Source organism: Peromyscus maniculatus, chromosome 12 (genome assembly GCF_049852395.1).
Source record: "Peromyscus maniculatus bairdii isolate BWxNUB_F1_BW_parent chromosome 12, HU_Pman_BW_mat_3.1, whole genome shotgun sequence".
NCBI lineage: Eukaryota > Metazoa > Chordata > Mammalia > Rodentia > Cricetidae > Peromyscus > Peromyscus maniculatus.
The window spans coordinates 46,139,300-46,159,768 of NC_134863.1; the positions used below are offsets into that span (position 1 = coordinate 46,139,300).

Genomic DNA, 20,469 nt, shown 5'->3' on the forward strand with positions numbered 1-20,469 from the left:
GATGGCTGTGAGCCACCATGTGGGTGCTGGGAATTAAACTCACAAGACCTCTGCAAGAGCATCGAATGCTCTTAAGTGCTGTCCCATCCCTCCAGCCCCACAAATTCATATTTTATTTCAACAAAATTGTATATAAACCAGTTTTAATATTTTATTACAAGTCCAAACATCCAACCATAACGGCCAACTGACATAATAAAACTGTTACTAGATAGCACAATTTTAGGCAGACCTTTATAATTATTAAGGCTATTTAACATATAAAAATATTTAGACTGTAGGTTAATCTTTTAAAGGCCCAAATTACATGTACTCTGTGATTCTAACTCCAGCGATAACTCAGGAATTGGGTGCTAGGATCAATTATACTATAATCTGTGGATGATCGACTCCTTTATAGAAAATGGCATAGTATTTGTGTATAACAAACATCCTCCATATGCTTTAAATCATCTCTAGGTTACTTATAATACCTAATAATATGTAAATGTTATATAAATAGATGTTACACTTTATCGATTATTGTATATAATAATGACAGGAAAAGTCTGTATACATTTAGTACAGATGCAATATTTTCCCAAATATTTTTATCTGAAGTTGGCTGAAGCCAGTGATATGGGACTTAGAGATAAAGACAATCAATTGTATATGGTTAAAAAAAAAACAAAAACAAAAAAGCCTACCAAAATTCTAATGTTCATTTGAATTCAATTAAATTTTCTAATGTTTGATTGAATTATGAATTGTATCCTTAATTAAACCTTTGTAGTTTTTTAAAACTATGATTCCTTTGTATTTATTAAGAGTAATATGTATTTAAACATTTTCATCTGACATGCTGAAATTCACAAGTATGTGGGACTAACTAGCCTATAAAAATTTTATAAGGTTGAGAAGCCCTTATCTGAAGTCCTTGAGACCAGAACTGTTAGATTTTAAATTATTTTAGATTTGGGAATATTTGTATATATATATATATATATGTATATATATGTATATGTATGTATATATGTATATGTATGTATATGGTATATACCACACACATATATGTATATAACTCATTAATGTGTCATGAGCCTAAGAAATGTATGTCTCACATATACTTTATATATATATATATATATATATATATATATATATATATATATATAGTTTGAAGGAAATTTTATGTAATGTTTAGTATGTCTGGTTTCTAAAGATTATTTTTAAGATTTTTTTTTAATTCTTATTGTATGAATGTATTTGGTTGGTTGGTTGGCTGGCTGGTTAGTTGGTTGGTTTGTTTTGAGACAATGTCTCACCACATAACTCTGGTTAGTGTGGAACTCACTCAAGACCAGACTGGTCTTGAGTCCACAGAGATCTGCCTGCCTCTGCTTCCCAAGAGCTGGGATTAAAAGCGTATGCTACATCTGGTTTTATCTGTATGTGTGTCTGTCTGTCTGTCTGTCTCTGTCTGTTTCCGTGTGTGTGTGTGTGTGTGTGTGTGTGTGTGTGTGTGTGTGTGTGTGTGTGAGTGAATGCTACATGAATGTAGGTGGCCCTTGTAGACCAAAAGAGGGCAGTGGATACACCTGTAGCATCAGTTACTGGTGGTTTGTGAGCCGGTTGGCATGGGTGCTGGGATTCAGGCTCAGTCCTCTGGAGGAGCAGCAAGTACTCTGAAATCTGAGCCATGTCTCCAGCCCCACATCTGTCGTTTGAGTGTGACCCAGTGATTCAAAAAAGTTTTAGATTTTGGATTTTCAGATTAGAAATGCTCAACCTGTATCTAACTGTTACGGGAAGTATTTAGGTAACATTTTAGCTTCTATAAAAATTTCCACACCAGAGTATATAAAGACAAAAGAGGAATGGAAGTTCTAAAAGGGACTTCAAGAAAATGTGCCATCAAACCGTCACAAGCTTGGGCAAACAACCTGAGAAGCAAAAACTGAACAAGGACACAAGAAATCAGCCCTAGAAATCACTCTAAACCCATGGTGGGCGGTCCCTGAAACTTCATGGGAAAGTGACTCTTTGGCCTCCTCCCAAACTCCTCCCTAAGGAACTGGTCAGAAGTTCTCAAAACAAAAACAAAACCTCTTTTTACATAAGTCAAACAAGCCGTAGCTACGCAGGGCCATGGGCTCCGTGTACTTTAGTCCAATTCAAACTTGAGTTCTTCCTGTAAAAAATGGAGCTAATATCACCTAAACTATTGAATCATGACCAGAATTAAGTACTGGATAAAGCCTTGAAATAATAGATAAGCAATGTCACGTCTCTAGATCAATCTTCTCTTTGTCTCTGTTTCTCAAAATGTGGAACCCTACAACTGCACCAGCATCTCTGGGCATTTATCACAAAGGTTAATTCCATAATCCCCCCCAGGGGTGGGGGTATAGTCCCTAATTCATTTTATCAAATTCTGCAAGCTTAGGGACCACTGAAAACAAGCCATTAGGTCCAGTTACTGGAAAGGCTAAGACAGGAAGATGGCGAATTCAAAGCCTGTGTAGGCAACAAACCAAGATCAAGACTAACCTGTGAACTTACTGAGACTTTCTCTAAAAATAAAAAGGTTTTTAAAAGGGGGTGGGGTGGGGGTGGGGCGCTGGGGACTTAGCTCAAGGCTAGAAAGCTTGTCTAGCATGCATGTTCAAATGTCAGTTCTGCAAAAACTAAGCTACCAAAATACATTTAACTTCACTGGCCTGTTCAGACTCCAAAAACAATCATAAAACTTTCCTTCACAAAACATCTGATAAACTTAATGGTCCTCCAGAGTAGGAAAAGAACTTCAACCCTCTACACTAAAAGCCCAGATTTTTCAACCTTTGAGGGGTGCATAGTCTTCTTGCTTTCGGCATCTGTCTTTATCTCCCAAGACACCCCAACGTTTATACATGTCTGTTTAGGGAAAGCAGAAAGTCAATTATAACCTCTCAAAATGCAAAAACTACTTATTAAATAATCCTCATTTTAATTTAAAGCCATTTATTATTAATAAGACAAAGTCCAATAAAAAAAATGGCCAACCCTGTTATTTTTGGAAGTCCAGAAATGAGTTTGGAATGTAACTCGATAGAGTGCCTGCCTAGTATGGCCAAGGCCCTGGTTTGAGCCACAGTCCAAAAAGGCAGAAAGCTAGAAGGAACAGCAGGTAGCTAAATGGTAGCTTTTTGCTTCCAAGCACAAGACAACATGTATGTATACTTTATGCCCAAATCAAAAAAAAAATGCCTGTCATGGATTTTAATATCTAATTTTATTAACTTCTGATCTGGTTGAATGTCTAATTTCAGCATATGCTTCATGCCAGCTACAAGAAAAGAGAAACACTTGGATCTGCTGATCGGAGAAACTGTACAACTCACGAGAGTCAGCAGCATTCCTTACATAAAAGTCAACTCTTGAGACCCACACATTCCAGAACACAAAAAATAAACTTCTGTTTCCATATTTATTTCCAAAAGTGGTTATTCTAGAATAAGTATTCATCACACAAAACTTGGCTGAATCAAGTAAGAAACAATTATCAAACGCGAACACCGATCCAAAGCACAGGCTGTATGCTCTTCTGTTGCCTCTTTCCTAGATAAAAGCAGGAAATTGTTACTATCCTTATTATAAAATTCTGACCACACATACTGGCCTTTACAAGTAATTTGGGGGGGGGGGAATGTCAATAGAAACTCCTGAGATACAGCAGTCTTCAGCATGGCCATGGGAACTCTGACAATAAACACTCTCTAGTCCTGAGGAGGGATCATTGTGCTATTCCTGAACACATGCTCCATTTCCTTTACCAGGTAAGTGGCAAACACAGCATTGCCAACCAAATCCATCCATTTTGTTTCCTCAAAACACTTCTCAAAGGCATTAGCACAGAAATCTCCACCCCAGGAGAGGCCAGTTCAAATACACTCCTTAGCATCTTTGGTTACAAGGGCAATACAGTGTGTACATACTGTTAATAAGAGCTCTATGATGGCTAAGTCAAGATGGAAAAAATCCTATAGGTAGACACAAACGCAGTGTATACTGCCTAAGTTCTTTACAAGTCAGTATGCAAAGTACAGCTCTTTTTTGAAATGTCTAACAGATGGACAGTATCCATCTGACCATGGAGTCAATCACAAATTTTCTGTACTACAAGTCAATTGGGAAGGTCACTGAATGTGATTCCTTTAGTGTGCCTGAAGATACTTAGGTCTCCAAGGGGCATACGTAAGATAAGAACATGTCCAGCTGGTTCTTCACAATCACTTCATCTGGATGCAGCTTGTGGGGTAGATGATGAGCCAAGGTCATCTCCCAGGCATCAACCAGATAGACTCCAACCCCTGAGAACATCCTCCGAAGGACAGTGTCCAACTGAAAGTTGTACCAGTCACTGTTGAAAAGGCTCACCTCAGGCCCCAGCTCTTGGGCATTGCCTGTCCGAATGACAACCACAGTCTTAGGGCTTCGATCCAGGAGTTGGACCACAGCTCGGCGGATGTTCCGGAGCCTCCGGATATAGACTTCCAAGGGGAATGTGCTGAAGTGAGACCACACGGCTATGGCCACCACTGTATTCTTCCCCCCCACAATCCCATTCAGTTCATTTGCCACATAATGAAGCTCGTTACTAAAGACGCTCGTGAAGCGGATGGGCGGACCATGGCAGCGATATTTGAGCAAGATGTTGTGTTTCTGGTCCACCGCGAGGAAGGGGCCGACGTTCTTGGGGCTACCCAAATTAAACTCCACTAAATCTGAAACAAGGAAAAAATCAAATTTACGAAAACATTCAATCAAAACACATACATTCTGAATATTCAAGTGGCTTTGTAAAGCAGTTTTTAAAACAGCAGTACAACAAAGAGGCTCAATGTAAGTTTAAAAGGAATACCTAATCTCTGTGTCCCATTTTGAATCAATGGACCTTTAGTCTAGTGCCCTAATTATTCACGTCACTCCAAAACATCACATAAATAAGCAATATTATCAGTGAGAGAGTCCATTTATGTCTAAGATGGTTACCTCCATTAAGGTAAGAAATCGTGTTATTTTCACAGATCACAGCATAGTTAAGAATGATGTTGACATTCATTTACTATCCTTCTAATAGATGAGTATTCTATCTTCTAGGATGGGGTACTATAACTTCTGTTTTATGAACACATTTCATAACCACACACATCTTTTGGAAAAACGTTTTGCCATTTGCAAAAACATGAATAAGCCTGGAAGGATACCACACTAAGTGAAATAAGCCAGACACAGAAAGACAAATATTCCATAACTTTCCTTATATGTAATAACTTTAAGGGCTTAACTCTCTGGGGGCTGGAGAGATGATTCAGCGGTTAAGAGCACCAACAGCTCTTCCAGAGGACCCTAGTTCAATTCCCAGCACCCACATGACAGCTAACAACTGACTGTAACTCCAAGATCTGACACCCTCACACAGACATACATGCAGGCAAAACACCAATGCACATAAAATAAATAAACTAAAAAAAAAAAATTTAAAAAGAAGTTTAACTCTCAGAGAGTAGAAACTGACTGGCAGCTGGGGAGCTTGGGAGGCAAAGGGGAAAGTTAATCAAGGATAGCTGTTCTAGTGAGGAAGAGTCAGCCCGTGAGACCTACTGCACAGCACGGTGGCTCTGGCTGACAATAGCATACTTCAGGAACAGCCGAAGAGATTTTAAATGTTCTCACTGCAAATAAATAAGTATATGAAGTGACAGTTAGCTTGATAAGATCATTCTATCAATATATCACATTGTATCCTCTAAATACATGCAATTATTTGTCAATTAAAAATAATTTTTTAAACGAAGAATGGCTGCATATGCTTAAAATACCAGCACTTGGGAGGCTAAGACAGGGGGATTGCTGAGTTCAAAGCTATCCAGGGCTACAGAGAGAGATCTTGCCTCAAAATAGGTAAACAAGTAAAATTTTTAGGAAGTAAAACAATCTAAATTATACTCCTGAATTAAAAAGGGAAAAAAAAAGTTTCTTTTTTTTCCAATATGCAAAGAAGAAAAAAAGTGGTTCTGTTCCTTTTAACTTTTAATTTTACCCCATGGTTAGAAAAGCATACTAATGTCCCACAAGAAAAATTTCTAACATAAGAAATAACAAAGTTAAGTGGTGGCGCGCACACACCCTTAATCCTAGCATTAGGAGGCAGAGGCAGAGGCAGGTGGATCTCTGAGTTTGAGGCCTGGTCTATGGAGTGAGATCCTGGCTAGCCAGGTAGTGAACCTTGTCACAAGAAAAAAAAAAAAAAAAGGAGAGGAAGAGGGGGGGAGGAAGGAAGTGAGTCAGCGGCACAACTTAGAAATCCTTCCGCTCCCTCCTCTCAAAGCTGTGTGTCAAGGCCCAGTTCCTACAAAATCTGCATGTGGGAAGCAGAGGCAGGAGGATCCCCACAAAGTTGATGTCAGGTTGATATATAAAGCAAGCTGTGGGCTAGCAGGGGTACACAGCGGAACCTGCCTCATTAAATACACACAGACATAAAGGTTGATAACGCAATTCCATTCACATTTTCTTAGCAGCTCTCCCGTGCCCACTACCACAGGTACCATGAACCAGCCAGGGCAGACATCAGAGTCTTACGTCACAGTTTACAGTCAATGCTGAAGGACAGAGCAGACTATAGCAGTCCTGCATTCCCCTTAAGGGTTAAGGCCGATTTCATGTTTTCCTTTCTGCCCTCCTTTGCTTCTCCTTCAGACTCTCCCCCTTAGTTCATTACTATGTAGCCTCCAGAGTTAAAGTGAATAAAAGTTCACGTTATCATTTTCTTTTGATAAAGATCAGGCACCCACACAAGGCTGTATTATATCAGATGAAAATCTGTCTGTAAAGGGTCTGGTGGAAAAATGATCAAAACAGTCAATGTGATCACTGCTATTAAAGGAAATATCAAGCTACGTCATCAGAAATTATGAAGCAGCAACTGGAGGCACCCCAAAGGCCTGCCTGGTCAGCACCAAGGTGTCCCCAGCACCATGCCACTCAGGACTTCCTCCTCCAGAGTGCTAATCTACGTTCAATAACTCGAACTCAACCGCGTCTGTGTCATTGAAAAACTGGAAATGACTTTCTACCTTTTGGAGTAAAATCTACTTCCTTTTCTTTTAAAAAGTAAATTAGAGATGATTTTTAAAAAAAGTCATAAGCAACTCACACACAAAACAAAACTCCATTTACAGGGCGGGAGAGAGAGAGCTCAGTGGTTAAGAGCATTCACTGCTCTTCCAAAAGTCCTGAGCTCAATTCCAAGCACCCACACAGCAGCTCACAACTGTCTGATGTCCTCTTCTGGTGTGCAGATGTATGTACCGACAAAGTACCTATATATATAAATACACAAATAAAGAACTCTTTAAAAAAAAAAAAAAAAAACTCCACTTACAACCATTTAAAAAAAAAAAAAAACAGCCCCCACAAAGGCTGAGGAGATGGCTCAATTGGTGCTCTCTGTACAAATATGAGGACCTGAGTTTAATCTCCAGAACCCAAGCAAAGAGGGGGGAAGTGGTACATACGCCTGTAATCACGGTACTGGAGAGGCAGCGACAGCCAGGCCTCTCAGGATCACTGGCCAGTGAAAGACTCTGCCTCACAAAACAAGCTGGACAGAGCCTGAGAACACCAAGGCTGCCTTGGGCCCCCATGGACATTCGTTCACACACACCCATCTGCACCCATGCACGCATGTACACAGACACACACAAATAGTTCCCACACCACCACCTGTTCCTTAATAGGTGAGCACACAACCTTGGAGAAAGAAAAGAATGCCTCCCGTGCATAAGTGGTAGGTCTCCAACCAGTCCAGTCTTATTCGGGATCTGAGGACTAGTCTCAGAGTTAGGCAGATGCTAAGAATGCTGGGACCTGCCCAGAGTCTCTCAACAGAAACCATCTCTATGTCAGAGTCCCACCGATGCGAGACCCAATGGATGCCTTTGCTACAAGGCCACATCTGGCTAATTCCTTCCAATAAAATCCTGTATGGACTTAGAGTTGAGCCAAACAGAACCAGAAAAGAAACAACTGGAAGTGGCCAACTGTTTTATAATCCAATTAGTAGAAGTGAACAACATCTGTGAGGTGACATGTTTCAGCTGTCTAATCGGACACAGAGTAATGAAGCTCTGAGAAATAAATGACTCATCCAAGACCAGTGGGAGACAGCGGGATAAGCCTCCATAAAAACCCGCACTCCGACCAATCCAAGACTCTCCTATGGACCAGATGCTGCCACACATCTTCAGGGTTAAGATACTTCTTTCATCCTATGGAGAAATTGCCTCCTCACCTGACGCCTCTCTTCAGGCACCAAAGGGAGCCTGCTTGTTTCAAATCTGATTTCACACATACGAGAACCAGCTATGAAACCAAAAGCAAAAGCACCAACCTGGGACAAACATAGTGAGGTATTCAAACCACTGCCTGATTGTTGAGTCACCAAATAAATACACCATTTTCCTCTGCAAGCATTCTGTAATGTTAGCAGGGTCATTAAAATGGCGCATCTTAAACCTCCTGGGCCTCCACTGGTCTTTGTAGAAATATCCAGAAGGGAAAGTTCCTGAACCTTGAGATACTTCTAGGTCATCAGTTTCTGCAAAGAAAAGGGGAAAATCTGTTATAATATTCTGAATTTCATCTTCAAAAACAGATACAAAAAAAATGTTTCCAGAAAAAAAAAAAAAACTATACCCACATATTTGCTGGCCTGCAAGCTTATAGGCAATACTTCCTGTTGTCATAGCTTGAAGAAATCCCAGGCTTTCCCCCGATACTAAAATGGGAAGATGAGAAGTGGGTGTGGGGTACTGGAGGGCACGGGGGAGAAAGTGCACTTTAGGCATTCCCTTGAGTATGTACGTGTTCCTCAACATTCAAAATAAAGGAAGACAAAACCCAAGGAAAAGTATCTGTCCAGCGTTATTTCAGAATGAGAGGATCAGTTTTATCCCAATGCCTGAAAGCAAATGATAATTTAATCTCACATTAAATTATATAGAAGATTATGTATATATGTGTATTGATGTAGCAATATTAATACCATGTCTCCTAGTCTTCAAGGTTTTAATCCATGTGATATAATTCAAATTTTAATTCAGAAAACCACCATTGTCAACTACAGAGAATCCATGTGATGGGTTACAGGAATCATTAGCAACACTAAAAAGCATCAGCCCTGTGTACTTGTAACCTAGCTACACATTAATGCCAGCAGTACGACACCTTTCAAAGAGAGCCAACATCTGTCTGCCCTAACACCTCCCTCGGGAAACGCCACTGTGGAAACAACAAATGGCAAGGCTTCGAAACACATGGCAATAGCTAGTATCCCTTGCAAGTTAACTCCGTTCCGGGCTCTGTTTGGGGAAATGAAACATGTTATTTCATGTAAGCTCATACAATCTCTTTAAAGTTCCGATTAGTACTTCTGCTGTTCAGAGCAAGCAAGTGGAGTAAAGTCCCAAACCTGACAGAGACGCTGTCAGGACCTGAAGCATGCGGTCGAGAGCCACAGCCCAGTGTCCCAGTCACCACGTCAGGTCATTGGGGGGGGGGGGGGGAGGGAGCTCCGAGGTGTCCGCCATTTCTTTCATCTCTTCCCTGAGGATATAAACTTACTCCTTTCTTAATAATTCAAATCCACAGTCTCTAAATCACACCAGTCATTTTGTGCCACTTCCTTATACACCCAGGGTTCAGCAACAATCACAGTTCAATCATTTCTGTCACCAGCTAAGCCACAATTGGAATGCAAACACTATGTGACCTAGAAATTTAAGTCAGCCTATTTGTGACTATTTGCAGATCATTTAACTCCTTAACACTGTCCATGTTACTCAATCCAAATTATTTTGTATTTCTAATTCTCTCTTTTAAAAACGCGTATTTTCTAGCTTGCTAATTTATGCAAAAAAAATAGGAAAATATATTTTGATATTTACCTCCCAAAATAGGTGAAAACTGTTCCCATAAATACAACTATGCCCACATATTTGCTGGTCTGCTAGCTTATAGATGACATTTCCTGTTGTCATATATCAAAGAAATTACAGGATTTCCCTGATAGTGCAAATTTTCCCTCTTAGGCATCTGTTGATTCTTTGTTGGTTCAAAGACTAAGTGGAAAAGTAGCTGGTATTTGGCAAAAGTTTTAGTTTAGCAAATATGAATACCAAAGAAGAGTTGGAAGGCAAAGAACGAACATTTATGTGACTTACTCAAGAGTCATTTCCTTAGCCAGATACAGCAGGGTACACTTGGAGTTACAGCCACACTACTCTGGAGGCTGAAGATCACTTGAGCTCAGGAGTTCAAGACCAGCTTAGGCACATAGCAAGACACCATCACAAAACAAGACCAATAATCACAGTGAGCAAACAAAACCTCACTGGCTTCCCCCCAAACTCCCTGGTTGTTTTATTATTATTACAGTGTGTGTGTGTGTGTGTGTGTGTGTGTGTGTGTGTGTGTGTGTGTGTACACATGGAAGTCAGAGGACAACTTGCAGGAATCCGTTCTCTCCTTCTGCTATGTGGGTACCAAGGATCAAACTCGGGTTATCAGGCATGGCAGCCGGGGCTTTAACAGCTGCTGCTGCATAGCCAGAGAGCTACAGAGAACACACCTGGGGCCCAAAGAAAACATTCACTGGAATGAGAATTAAAAGTGATTTTGAAGTTACAGGTTGCCCCTGGTAACTTGGCAGACTCAGTTATTTTGTGTCAAATACATGCTAAAAAGAAAAGTATATATCACACAGGAAGCAATTGCCATTTCCATGAGAATGTTAATTATATTTACTACCAGAGCTTAGTCAGGCAAAGCAAATCAATTACTGAACCTGACATCCACTCTTTCAACGCAGGGTGCTGTTTAGGAGTGGAGGGTGCGTGCCTATACCGCCCCCTCGTGGTCAATCTGTGCAACAGCGTTTCCCGACTGGTTTCAAATAATTTGAAGTTGCTTAAAAAGTATTTCTTGGAACTTTATGGGCTTTCAGATCACTAAGATATAAAAATTCTCTAAAACTGACGAAATAATTCCTAAACTACTATTTCTTTGGAACAAAAATTAAGACAAAAAAAATAAAAATTCTATATTTCTAAATTGTTATCCTGAATATTAATAAAGGGGAAATCTTACCAAGACAGATCTTTATGTAAAATATAAGTATGTATTTGGCTTACTCAAATATAACTGTTTTGAGAATTGTTGTGTAAAAGCAGAAGAGGCATGTTTTTGATTACTTGCCAGTACTGTCCTGCCTTCTCTAAATATCTTGGCTTCTCTTCAAGGGCCAAATCTGATGTTTTTTCTCCAAAGGGTGCTATACCATATCTTGCAAGAATTTTCTCCATAGAAAAAACTATTCAATATCTATGCCCCACCCACAACAGCCCCCAAAACAAACCACAATTCAGCTCTAGCTAAGTTCACCCTGGGAAACCAATGGGTTTACTAGGCTTCCTTACAGAACATGTGCTGTAGAACATTATTTTAAGGTATGTTACTTTTGCTTATATTGCATTTGTTTAACTCTGTGAAGCTGTATTACTGTGGCTGTCTAAAACACCTGATGGTCTAATAAAGAACTGGTCAATAGCAAGGCAGGAGAAAGGATAGGTGGGGCTGTCAGGCAGAGAGAATATATAGAGGGAAAAATCTGGGAGGAGAGAGCGAGGAGCCAGAGAAGGACCCAGCTACATAGCGAGCAATGGAGTAAGATTTACAGAAGATAGAGAATGGGAAAAGCCCAGAGGAAAAAGACAGATGGAATAAGTTAAGGAAAGATGGCAAGAAACTAAACCAAGCTAAGGCCGGGCATTCATAATTAAGAATAAGCCTATGTGTAAATTTACTTGGGAGCTGAGTGGAGGGTCCCTCAGAAAAGACCAAAGACCAACCAGCAATAAGCATGGATGAGGGGTTATTGATTGGAGTGTTGGTGACCCTAAAGCAGCCACACTGGAATGTCTTCACTCAGCAACAGGAGCTGACTTCTCAGTAGCAACAGATGGAGTCCCTTCCTCTTGTCCTCCCCAGCCTCCCCACTCCAGCCCCACCCACGACCCCAAAGATGGCCTGCAGTTAAGGCAAATGGCTGAGAGAACTGGCTGGATACTCAAGTGAGAGACCAATGACTCCCAAGTCCCCCCTTCTGTGAGGGAATGCCAACAGTCAACAAGGCCAGCGGTGGTGATCTTTTGCCAGGAGACACTGCTGGTCTCATGAGGACGGCCGTTATTCTGCTGGAGGCAGGGTAGCGCTGTACAACTGCACATGATCCACAAGCCAAATGGGGGCTATCTGGACCAAAACCAGAACAAGATGAGAGAGAAAGGCTGAGAAATGCTCCTCAACTCCCTACAAAGAGCAGGATGAAAAGAATAGCATGAGAACTAAGGGCAGAAATTTGGGAAACATCTCGGCAAGGTAAGTAAGGTCCCTAATAAGCTATGAGTTCAAATCTCCAACAAGGGTCCTGAGTCATTTAGCTGTGAATACGTAGGGACCACAGAACAGATACAAATGAAAATTCATCATTAATTCTGACACTGCCACCAGACACTTGCCCTTGACAACTAAACTAAAACTAAACAACTAAAAACTGTTTCTTGCTTTTGACTGAAATTATAGCATCGTGGGGTGGTAGTATGGCGGTTTTAAGCAATACACTGTACTCTAAATATAGATCTTTGGAGAAAATGAATTAGCTTATTCATAAATAGTAAAACTTGTAGGGAGCAAAAAAGTTTCAAAATATAGAAGTCTTAGAAAAAAATAAGAAAAAGGTAAAGATTGTGAATTCATCCAAATCAATCTAAAAATCTTCCTTGACAATGTTATTCAGAGCCTGGTTAAAAAAAATGATTATGCATCATCATTTTCCTGTTTAAATTTGTGTGTGTATGTGTGTGTGTGTGTGTGTGTGTGTGTGTGTGTGTGTGTGTTTAAGAAAAGATTCTGAACTCTTAAGGCTGAGGTGGGGAAGATACAAAATGAGCCCTAAAACATCTTATGGTGTCAGAAAGTAAGGAAGCGCTCCATAAAGAGATGAGCGTAGATCCGAGGGTGGAAAGCAGTGGCAGCTGCTGGCAATCCCAGCAGCCAGGGGGCCGGGGCAGGCAGATTTCATATCTGAGGCCAGCGTGGGTTTACAGAATCCAAACTGAAAATGTTGTCAAATTTGGAACAGTCCCGGCACACACACACACACACAAGCAGTGACTGAGTTAAGCTGAGTGTTATCTCAAAAACAAAATAGCGTGGTGGTGCACACCTTTGGTCTCAGCGCTCTCTGTGAGTTCAGAGGCCAGCCTGTTCTACATATTGAGCTCCAGGATAGCCATGGCTACGTAATGAAACCCTGTCTCAAAAATAAATACATAAGTAAATAAAGCCAGTTAAATTAAAAGAAACAAAATAATGACAAGTCTACAGTGATATAGACATGAAAAAGGACAACCCTTCTTCACACTAGCATTCCAGTTATAAATCTTGAAAGGAGGGGCTGGAGAGATGGCTCAGAGGTTAAGGGCATTGACTGCTCTTCGAGAGGTCCTGGATTCAATTCCCAGAAACCAAATGGTGACTCACAGCCATCTATAATATATCTGGTGCCCTCTTCTGGCCTGCAGGCAAAAATGCAGGAAGAACACTGTATACATAATAAATAAATACATCTTGAAAGGAACGTCACAGAAATCATGGCTACAGTTGAATCCAACAGAAGCTGAAGTTAGTGGGTAAAAGTTTAAGTAGACGCATGATGTTTGCATAGAAGAAAAAACAGAGCCTGATTAGGGTCTTAAAATGCCACCTCTGGTCAGTGTGGACTTCTGGGAAGTTCTCTCTATCTGGCCTCCTTGGATATACAAAGCAAATTTGCCCCTAATTACATACCTGCTATCATATGACTTCCTCACTCAAAGCCAGAGTATTCTGTGCCTAATAACTTTGAGTTACTTTCTTCCATTTAAAAAACAAACAAACAAACAAACAAAAAACAAACACAATAGTACATCACAAGCCCACACCAATTCCTGGCTGATCTGGGACCTGCCGGCAGAGGTAAACTGTAAAACCTCTGCTTCAGAATAAGGGGATGGAGCACGTGGATGGATATAAAGCAATGTGACCACGAGCCCCTCAGCACTGAAGCTGAGCTACCTCTCACTGGCTCCGGGAGTCTTCCTGCATGTTCTGACCTTCTGTCCACCCTTGATGTGGAATTTTCCACTATTAAAAAATTGAAGAATGAAGAACTCCTCCTATTAACCACTCTACAGGACACCTGGTAGGGTCACATGGCGAGCATGGCGGCGTGGAAGGGAAGAAGGGTGGATTCATTAGTGGGGTACGGAGTTTGAGTGCAGTATTACTGAGGAACACTACATCTACTAACACCTTGCCCTGGGTCGAAAGAAATTCTGACAAGTGAAGTATTTACACTAAGGATGTTTGTTCTGCACACACATCCCCTACAATGGGCAAGGCATCTGGTTCAAGTATAAATCAGATATGGATCTTCATCTGACGGCTGAGACTTCCACGGAGACTTCCACCTAACCATGGAAACCAGAGACTGTGTATCTGCTCTGCAAATCTTTTTTATATCACATAATTCTTCAGGAATTCTGAACCAGGTGCCCATGTTTTAAAATATGTAACTATCACATTTTAAAACTCAGATTAATTGGGGAAAACAAAACAAAAACCAACAAAAGCTTAAGATTTCTGGTTTGATACAGTAAAGAAACCCTAGCTAGACCTCTGGGTGCGGCGAGTCTGGTTTTGCAGGAAAGAAAGGTGCACACTGCCCCCTGGAGGTGATCCTGGCTCCTTGATTCCTTCCGCACAGCTTACATAAGGCATGTATCTATCTAATGGCCATCCTTCTGGGTACATGTGTATTATATATCCACCTAGTACCTGTGGCAAAGAAGAGAGCAACATATGCTGTGTGGGAGAAGAATGTTCTCAGGAACTACAAAGCTCTTTCTCCTGCGTTTGCCGCTGTCCTTGCTCTCTCAATTTACTACAACAAGGGCATCCCACCTACTGCTCTGAGTTTCGTTCCTTTACGGTTTGGGTGCTTTGAGATAGAATCTCACTCTGCAGCCAAGGCTAGCCAGCAACTCACCATGTAGTCCAAGTTAGCCTGGAACTCCAAGCAGTCCCCCTGCCTCAGCCTCCCAAAGATGACAGAGGTAAGTTGATGCTCCCAGCTTACTCGCCATTATTAATAATTACACCAGTAGATCAGAATGGCATTAACTCACCGACTTGTATGTGCTTGGGTGTGTCAGTGTCAACCAGAGACTGAGCCCAGGGCCTTGGGCATGCTATCAATGGGCACTCTTCCATCTCTGCTCAAGTGTTCAACACGTTCTATAGCAATTGACATGCACGTCTTGATTATCTATAGTATAACACTATCCAACCGAACTTTTCACACACTGCCGAACATAATGAAGTTACTAAGTATGTGATTTTAAAAAAAAAACAAAAAACTTGTTTTTTAATTTTATTTCATTTTGAGTCGTTTCTGTTTTAAGAGCCACAAAAGGCTAGCAGCTTCCACATTGGACAGCATAGCTCTAGAGGCTCTTGAAGAGATAAATATAGAGTGTATACTGGAAGAAAAAGAAAACAACTTTTATATTAGCATACCTAGAAAAAAACAAGCTTAAGTACACAAGATCTAACTGATTTTTAAACATAAGCTCTTAATAGTCTTGGTTTGTGCTCAGAGGTAGCCATGACATATGAATGAATGAAAAGCATTTTGTACGTCAATCCCCGTAACAACAACACAACACATCTGGGCTGGAGAGATGACGCAGCAGAGGACCTAGACTGGGTTCCCAGCACCTACATGGCCACTCACAGCCTTCTGAGACTCCAGCTCCAGGAGATCCGACACCCTTACCTGGCTCCTGACGGGACTGCATGCCTGTAGTATAAATACATACATGCAGGGAAAACACTCATAAAATAAAAAATAAACATTTCATCTTGTTGTTTTTCAAGACAGGGTTTCTCTGTGTAACCATCCTGGCTGGCCTGGAAATTACTCTGTAGACCAGGCTGGCCTTGAACTCACTGAGATCTACCTGCCTCTGCCTCCCAAGTGCTGGGATTAAAGGCGTTTGCCACCACCGCCTGGCTAACATTTCTTAAACGAAAAGAAAAGCATCAATGAGCTCGTTTTATTTTTACCTTTTTTTCTTCTGGAAACCACAGTCACCCAGTCAGGTCCACTGGAGTTGATCGGCATTTTGATATTGACACCACTGTAGAAGAAATCAAAAAACAAAAAAAACACAAGCTTAGATTGAGATTCGGGGACATTTGTTTACAGTTGTGTATCTTTATCTGTAAGTGAAAAAAAAAATACTTTTGGTTTCACCACACCTTATGGTGAAGCAGAAAAATTAACCAACACGAGTAGCAGTTAATAAACCAGGGCTCTTGAGAGAAGGTAATATACACAGAAGAGAAACTTATTAGATCCTCAGTGTGCTGTACACACACACACACACACACACACACACACACACACACACACTATATATATATATATATATATATATATATATATATATATATCCATATATATATACTGCTTAGCCAGTCTTAGGAATGCAAACTCCCAAGTGTCTAACTCCAGGTTGAATGCTCCTTTTGGAATCAGAGAATTCTACTTTGTTACTGCACGGTTTTGAGGCCACAAGTCTATGCTGAGCTAAGTCACATGCTAGGTTCCTAAGGCATGCCCAGGTCTGAGAGGAGTCCCCGTGGAGGTAACCTGCCTCCAAACAGCACTCAAATAGTAGTTCACCAGTTCAGACCCGTGGTGTCTGCTCCCCTTACTACAACAGATTCCTCAAGGATATGGGCGGGGCTTTGCTCCCCTTTGTATCTTTAGCACTTAGCACAGGCATGGACTAGATGTATGCTCAGTAAATTCTTTAGAAAAACTGAGGAGAATGAAAGCCAGCAGCAAGGGATGGGAATCCAGTGCAGCTATTCCAGAATAGAGCCACTGCCAGGATTCACACTCCTATCAAAAACAAGCTTTAAAAATATAGACTGCTTGGCCTCCCATCGGGGTATTTCCACTGCTCATCAACTTCAGAACAATGTGTTCGTCCTACAGACGATTAGGAAGCTTCGTTTATATTCTGGGCATCACTCTAGCCCTGGCTTATGTGGCAAAACTCCCAGAATCTCCTCCCTAATTAGACCTGATATTCTACAGAAAGAGACAGAAAAGCAAGTAATGAAGGATATATGCAGGGCTGGCTACACTGGAGAATAACAGAATTCCATATCTTACACAGCAACATTTGAGGACTTTCAATAGGGCACATATAAACCACTCCTATGAGTTTAGAGTTTAATATCCAAAAATACATAATAACTTTCACATAATGCTTGAAGGACAGTTTTCTCCATAATTTTCCTGCAAAAAAAAATATTTAACCTCAATTTAGTCATCTGAGAACAACAAAGCAAATCTAAAGTTTAAAAAAAAAAACATTTTAGAAAAATACCAATATTGAAGTTGGTCCATATCATAAAAAGCAAAAGAGATGAAAGAACTTTCCTAGATTTAAAAGACAACAAAGAATAGAATGTGATCATGGATCAAATCAACAAAGTACTGGGGAAACCCAGACATGAACTAGATGCACCGGTCGACAGTGCTGTGTCAATGACAAATGTCCCAACTGTGATAACTGCTATGGTTCCATGCTGGACAAAGTCCGTGCTCTTAGGAGATGTATGCTACTGGGGTCAGTGCTGCGATGGCTATAGCTTCCTCTTAAATGGTCCAAGGGAGAAATCCACACAAACATACATAGAAAGCCAGTAGCAAGGGATGGGAATCCAGTGCAACTATTCCAGAATAGAGCCACTGCCAGGACTCACACTCCTATCAAAAACAAGCTTTAAAAATATAGACTGCTTGGCCTCCCATCGGGGTATTTCCACTGCTCATCAACTTCAGAACAAGGAGGAAAAGAAAAACAACTATGGAAGACAGTAACAACCAGGAATCTAAAAGAAGGTAGGTGGGTGATGATAACATCAAAGTATTCCCAAAAACTTACAGCAGCTGGTGAGGGAGCACTGTTTGCTTACTTTCGTTGGTTTGGTTTGGTTGGTTGGGTTTATGCGCACATGTGTGAGTACAGGTATACATGTGTACAGGTACTTGTTCATGTGTGTACATGTATGGTAGGAAGGCCGGAGAACAACCTCAGACCGGGTTTCTCGCTGTCCTGGGCTCATCAAGTAGGCCAGGCTGGCTGGCTTGTGAGCCCCGGGAGTCTGCTTGTCTATGTCACCTCCGTGCTGGGATCGCACATGGACACCACCACGCCCAGACCTTCAGTGTGTTCTAGAGATCTAGCCTGCCGAGTCCTCCTGTCTGTACAGCAATCACTTTACAGACTGAGCTATTAGCCCTGCCCTTTTTCTGTTGCGTTCTACTCTGTTTGAGCCCAGGCTACCCTTGAACTCTCAATCCTCTTGCCCTGGCCTCCTGAGTTTGGGTTACAGGTATGAACGAACCACCATGCCCAGGAAAAAAAAAAAAAAAGAATAAATGCTAAAATAAAAGGAGAACCTCCCCCATGGTATTGTCATTTTGAAATGTCTGCCCTTATAAGAGAATCTTTGAGGGACAGTCCATCTCAAGACCAACATTTTCTCTCTCCTAAGAGTAAAAACACAAAGATCCCTAATCATCCACCTATAATTTGAAAAACCAAACGCCAAAGCTAGCCAGGTGCAGTAACTCTGTTTATAATTCCAACACTTGGGAAAAGGAGGAGGATCATCCACAAATTTGAAGCCAGCCTGGGCTACACAGTGATTTCCAGGCCAGCCTGGGCTACTGTGAGATCCTATTTCAAACAAAAATGACAGCAAGGCTTCTTAATCTTTTTCTAACTTAAGCAAGGTTGCACACCAAGGACAAAGGTAAAAATAAGGACAAACTCAACACACTGGGGGTCAAAACAGTATGTCCACGGGGCTTTGAGATCAGTTACCAGCTGGGCGGTGGCGGCGCACACCTTTAATCCCAGCACTCGGGAGGCAGAGCTAGGCAGATCTCTGTGAGTTCAAGGCCAGCCTGGGCTACAGAGCGAGATCCAGGACAGGCACCAAAACTACACAGAGAAACCCTGTCTCGGGGGAAAAAAAAAAAGATCAGTTACCTTTTTCTTTTGAGATAGCCTGCTGCTAACTAGAAATTTAGCAGTGTGAGGGATAACAAAATGAAAATTAATTCTTAGGTTTCCGTCAGATGGAAGCGACCTCGAACACTTCCCCTAGCAAACATCCCAGCTAGACAGAGCTTTATGATGATTGTACTACAACCTACACAATGTGCCTGTGTGCTGTTGTCCCCACTGGTGGCACTTAGTGTTAGGAACGTGTTTAACTCTTTCGTTATTCAACTCTCTATCCCTTTATCCCACTACTTTTCACACGGAACTTGGTTAGATTATAACCATGCTTCTTCTTCTTCTTCGAGGAGCCACCAGACAGACTGCCAACCCAACTCCAGAAAGAAGCAACTGAATAATCTTCACGTACAGTCAAAAAAATGCATAGAAATGAAATAATCTGCTCATGTTCATTGAAAAATAGTAAGTCTTGGTTGGGTCAAAGCTCAAGATAGTAAAATATATAAATACAGTACACATATATGAAATTTTTAAAAATAAATTTAATTTTAAAATTAAAAGAAATAAAGCTCCTTGAAAGCTCCTAAAACTTGGCCTGGTAGCACACACCTGTAATTTTCATCATTTACAAGACACGTCAGGAAGGTGGGTTTTCTTGCCAGTTATATAGTGAGACTCGGTCTTAAAAATGTGTAAGTACCCAAGTGGTGGTGGCGCACACCTTTAATCCCAGCACTCGGGAGGCAGAGGCAGGTGGATCTCTGTGAGTTCAAGGCCAGTCTGGTCTACTGAGCAAATTCGAGGACAACCAGGGATACATAGAGAAATTCTGTTTCGAAGAACCAAATAAATAAATATAAATATAAATAAGCTTTTAGATTTATGTGTAGGATTTCTTTGTCTTTGTTTTTTGTTTTGTTTTGTTTATTCAGCCACACAAAATACTGGACTTCTAGAGCACAATCCAGTAACTGTATGGACTCAGGCTCCCTCTGCTGGCCCTGTAAATAAATGCATGATATCGCCACAGGACCACAAGCTGACTTGTGAAAAGTGGAAAATCAGTTTTATTTAAGAAGCTTCTATAACTACATGCTTCACAAAGACATTTCTTCTTCCAATATGAGTGGCCATAAACTATTAAACATTAAAACTTTAGAATTCTAACTTTACTCAAAGAAAATAGCTCTCTATCAGTCGTACAAGTAAAACTATGTATAGGAGAGGAGCCAGA

General features: G+C 41.0%; 1 protein-coding gene across 6 annotated transcripts in view; it reads right to left on the bottom strand.

Moving 5' to 3' along the window:
• Window positions 1-3,434: 3,434 nt before the first annotated feature.
• Window positions 3,435-20,469, bottom strand: part of Nxpe3 (neurexophilin and PC-esterase domain family member 3) — a 64,044-nt gene continuing 47,009 nt past the window's right edge. For all 6 annotated transcript variants that reach the window (XM_076548993.1, XM_076548989.1, XM_076548994.1 and 3 more), the window contains 3 exons: window positions 16,252-16,325; window positions 8,417-8,623; window positions 3,435-4,745 (listed from right to left, as the gene is read on the bottom strand). In XM_076548993.1, coding sequence (XP_076405108.1) covers window positions 4,195-4,745; window positions 8,417-8,623; window positions 16,252-16,325 — 832 coding nt within the window. In that variant the 3' untranslated portion in view covers window positions 3,435-4,194. The remainder of the gene's footprint in view (window positions 4,746-8,416; window positions 8,624-16,251; window positions 16,326-20,469) is intronic.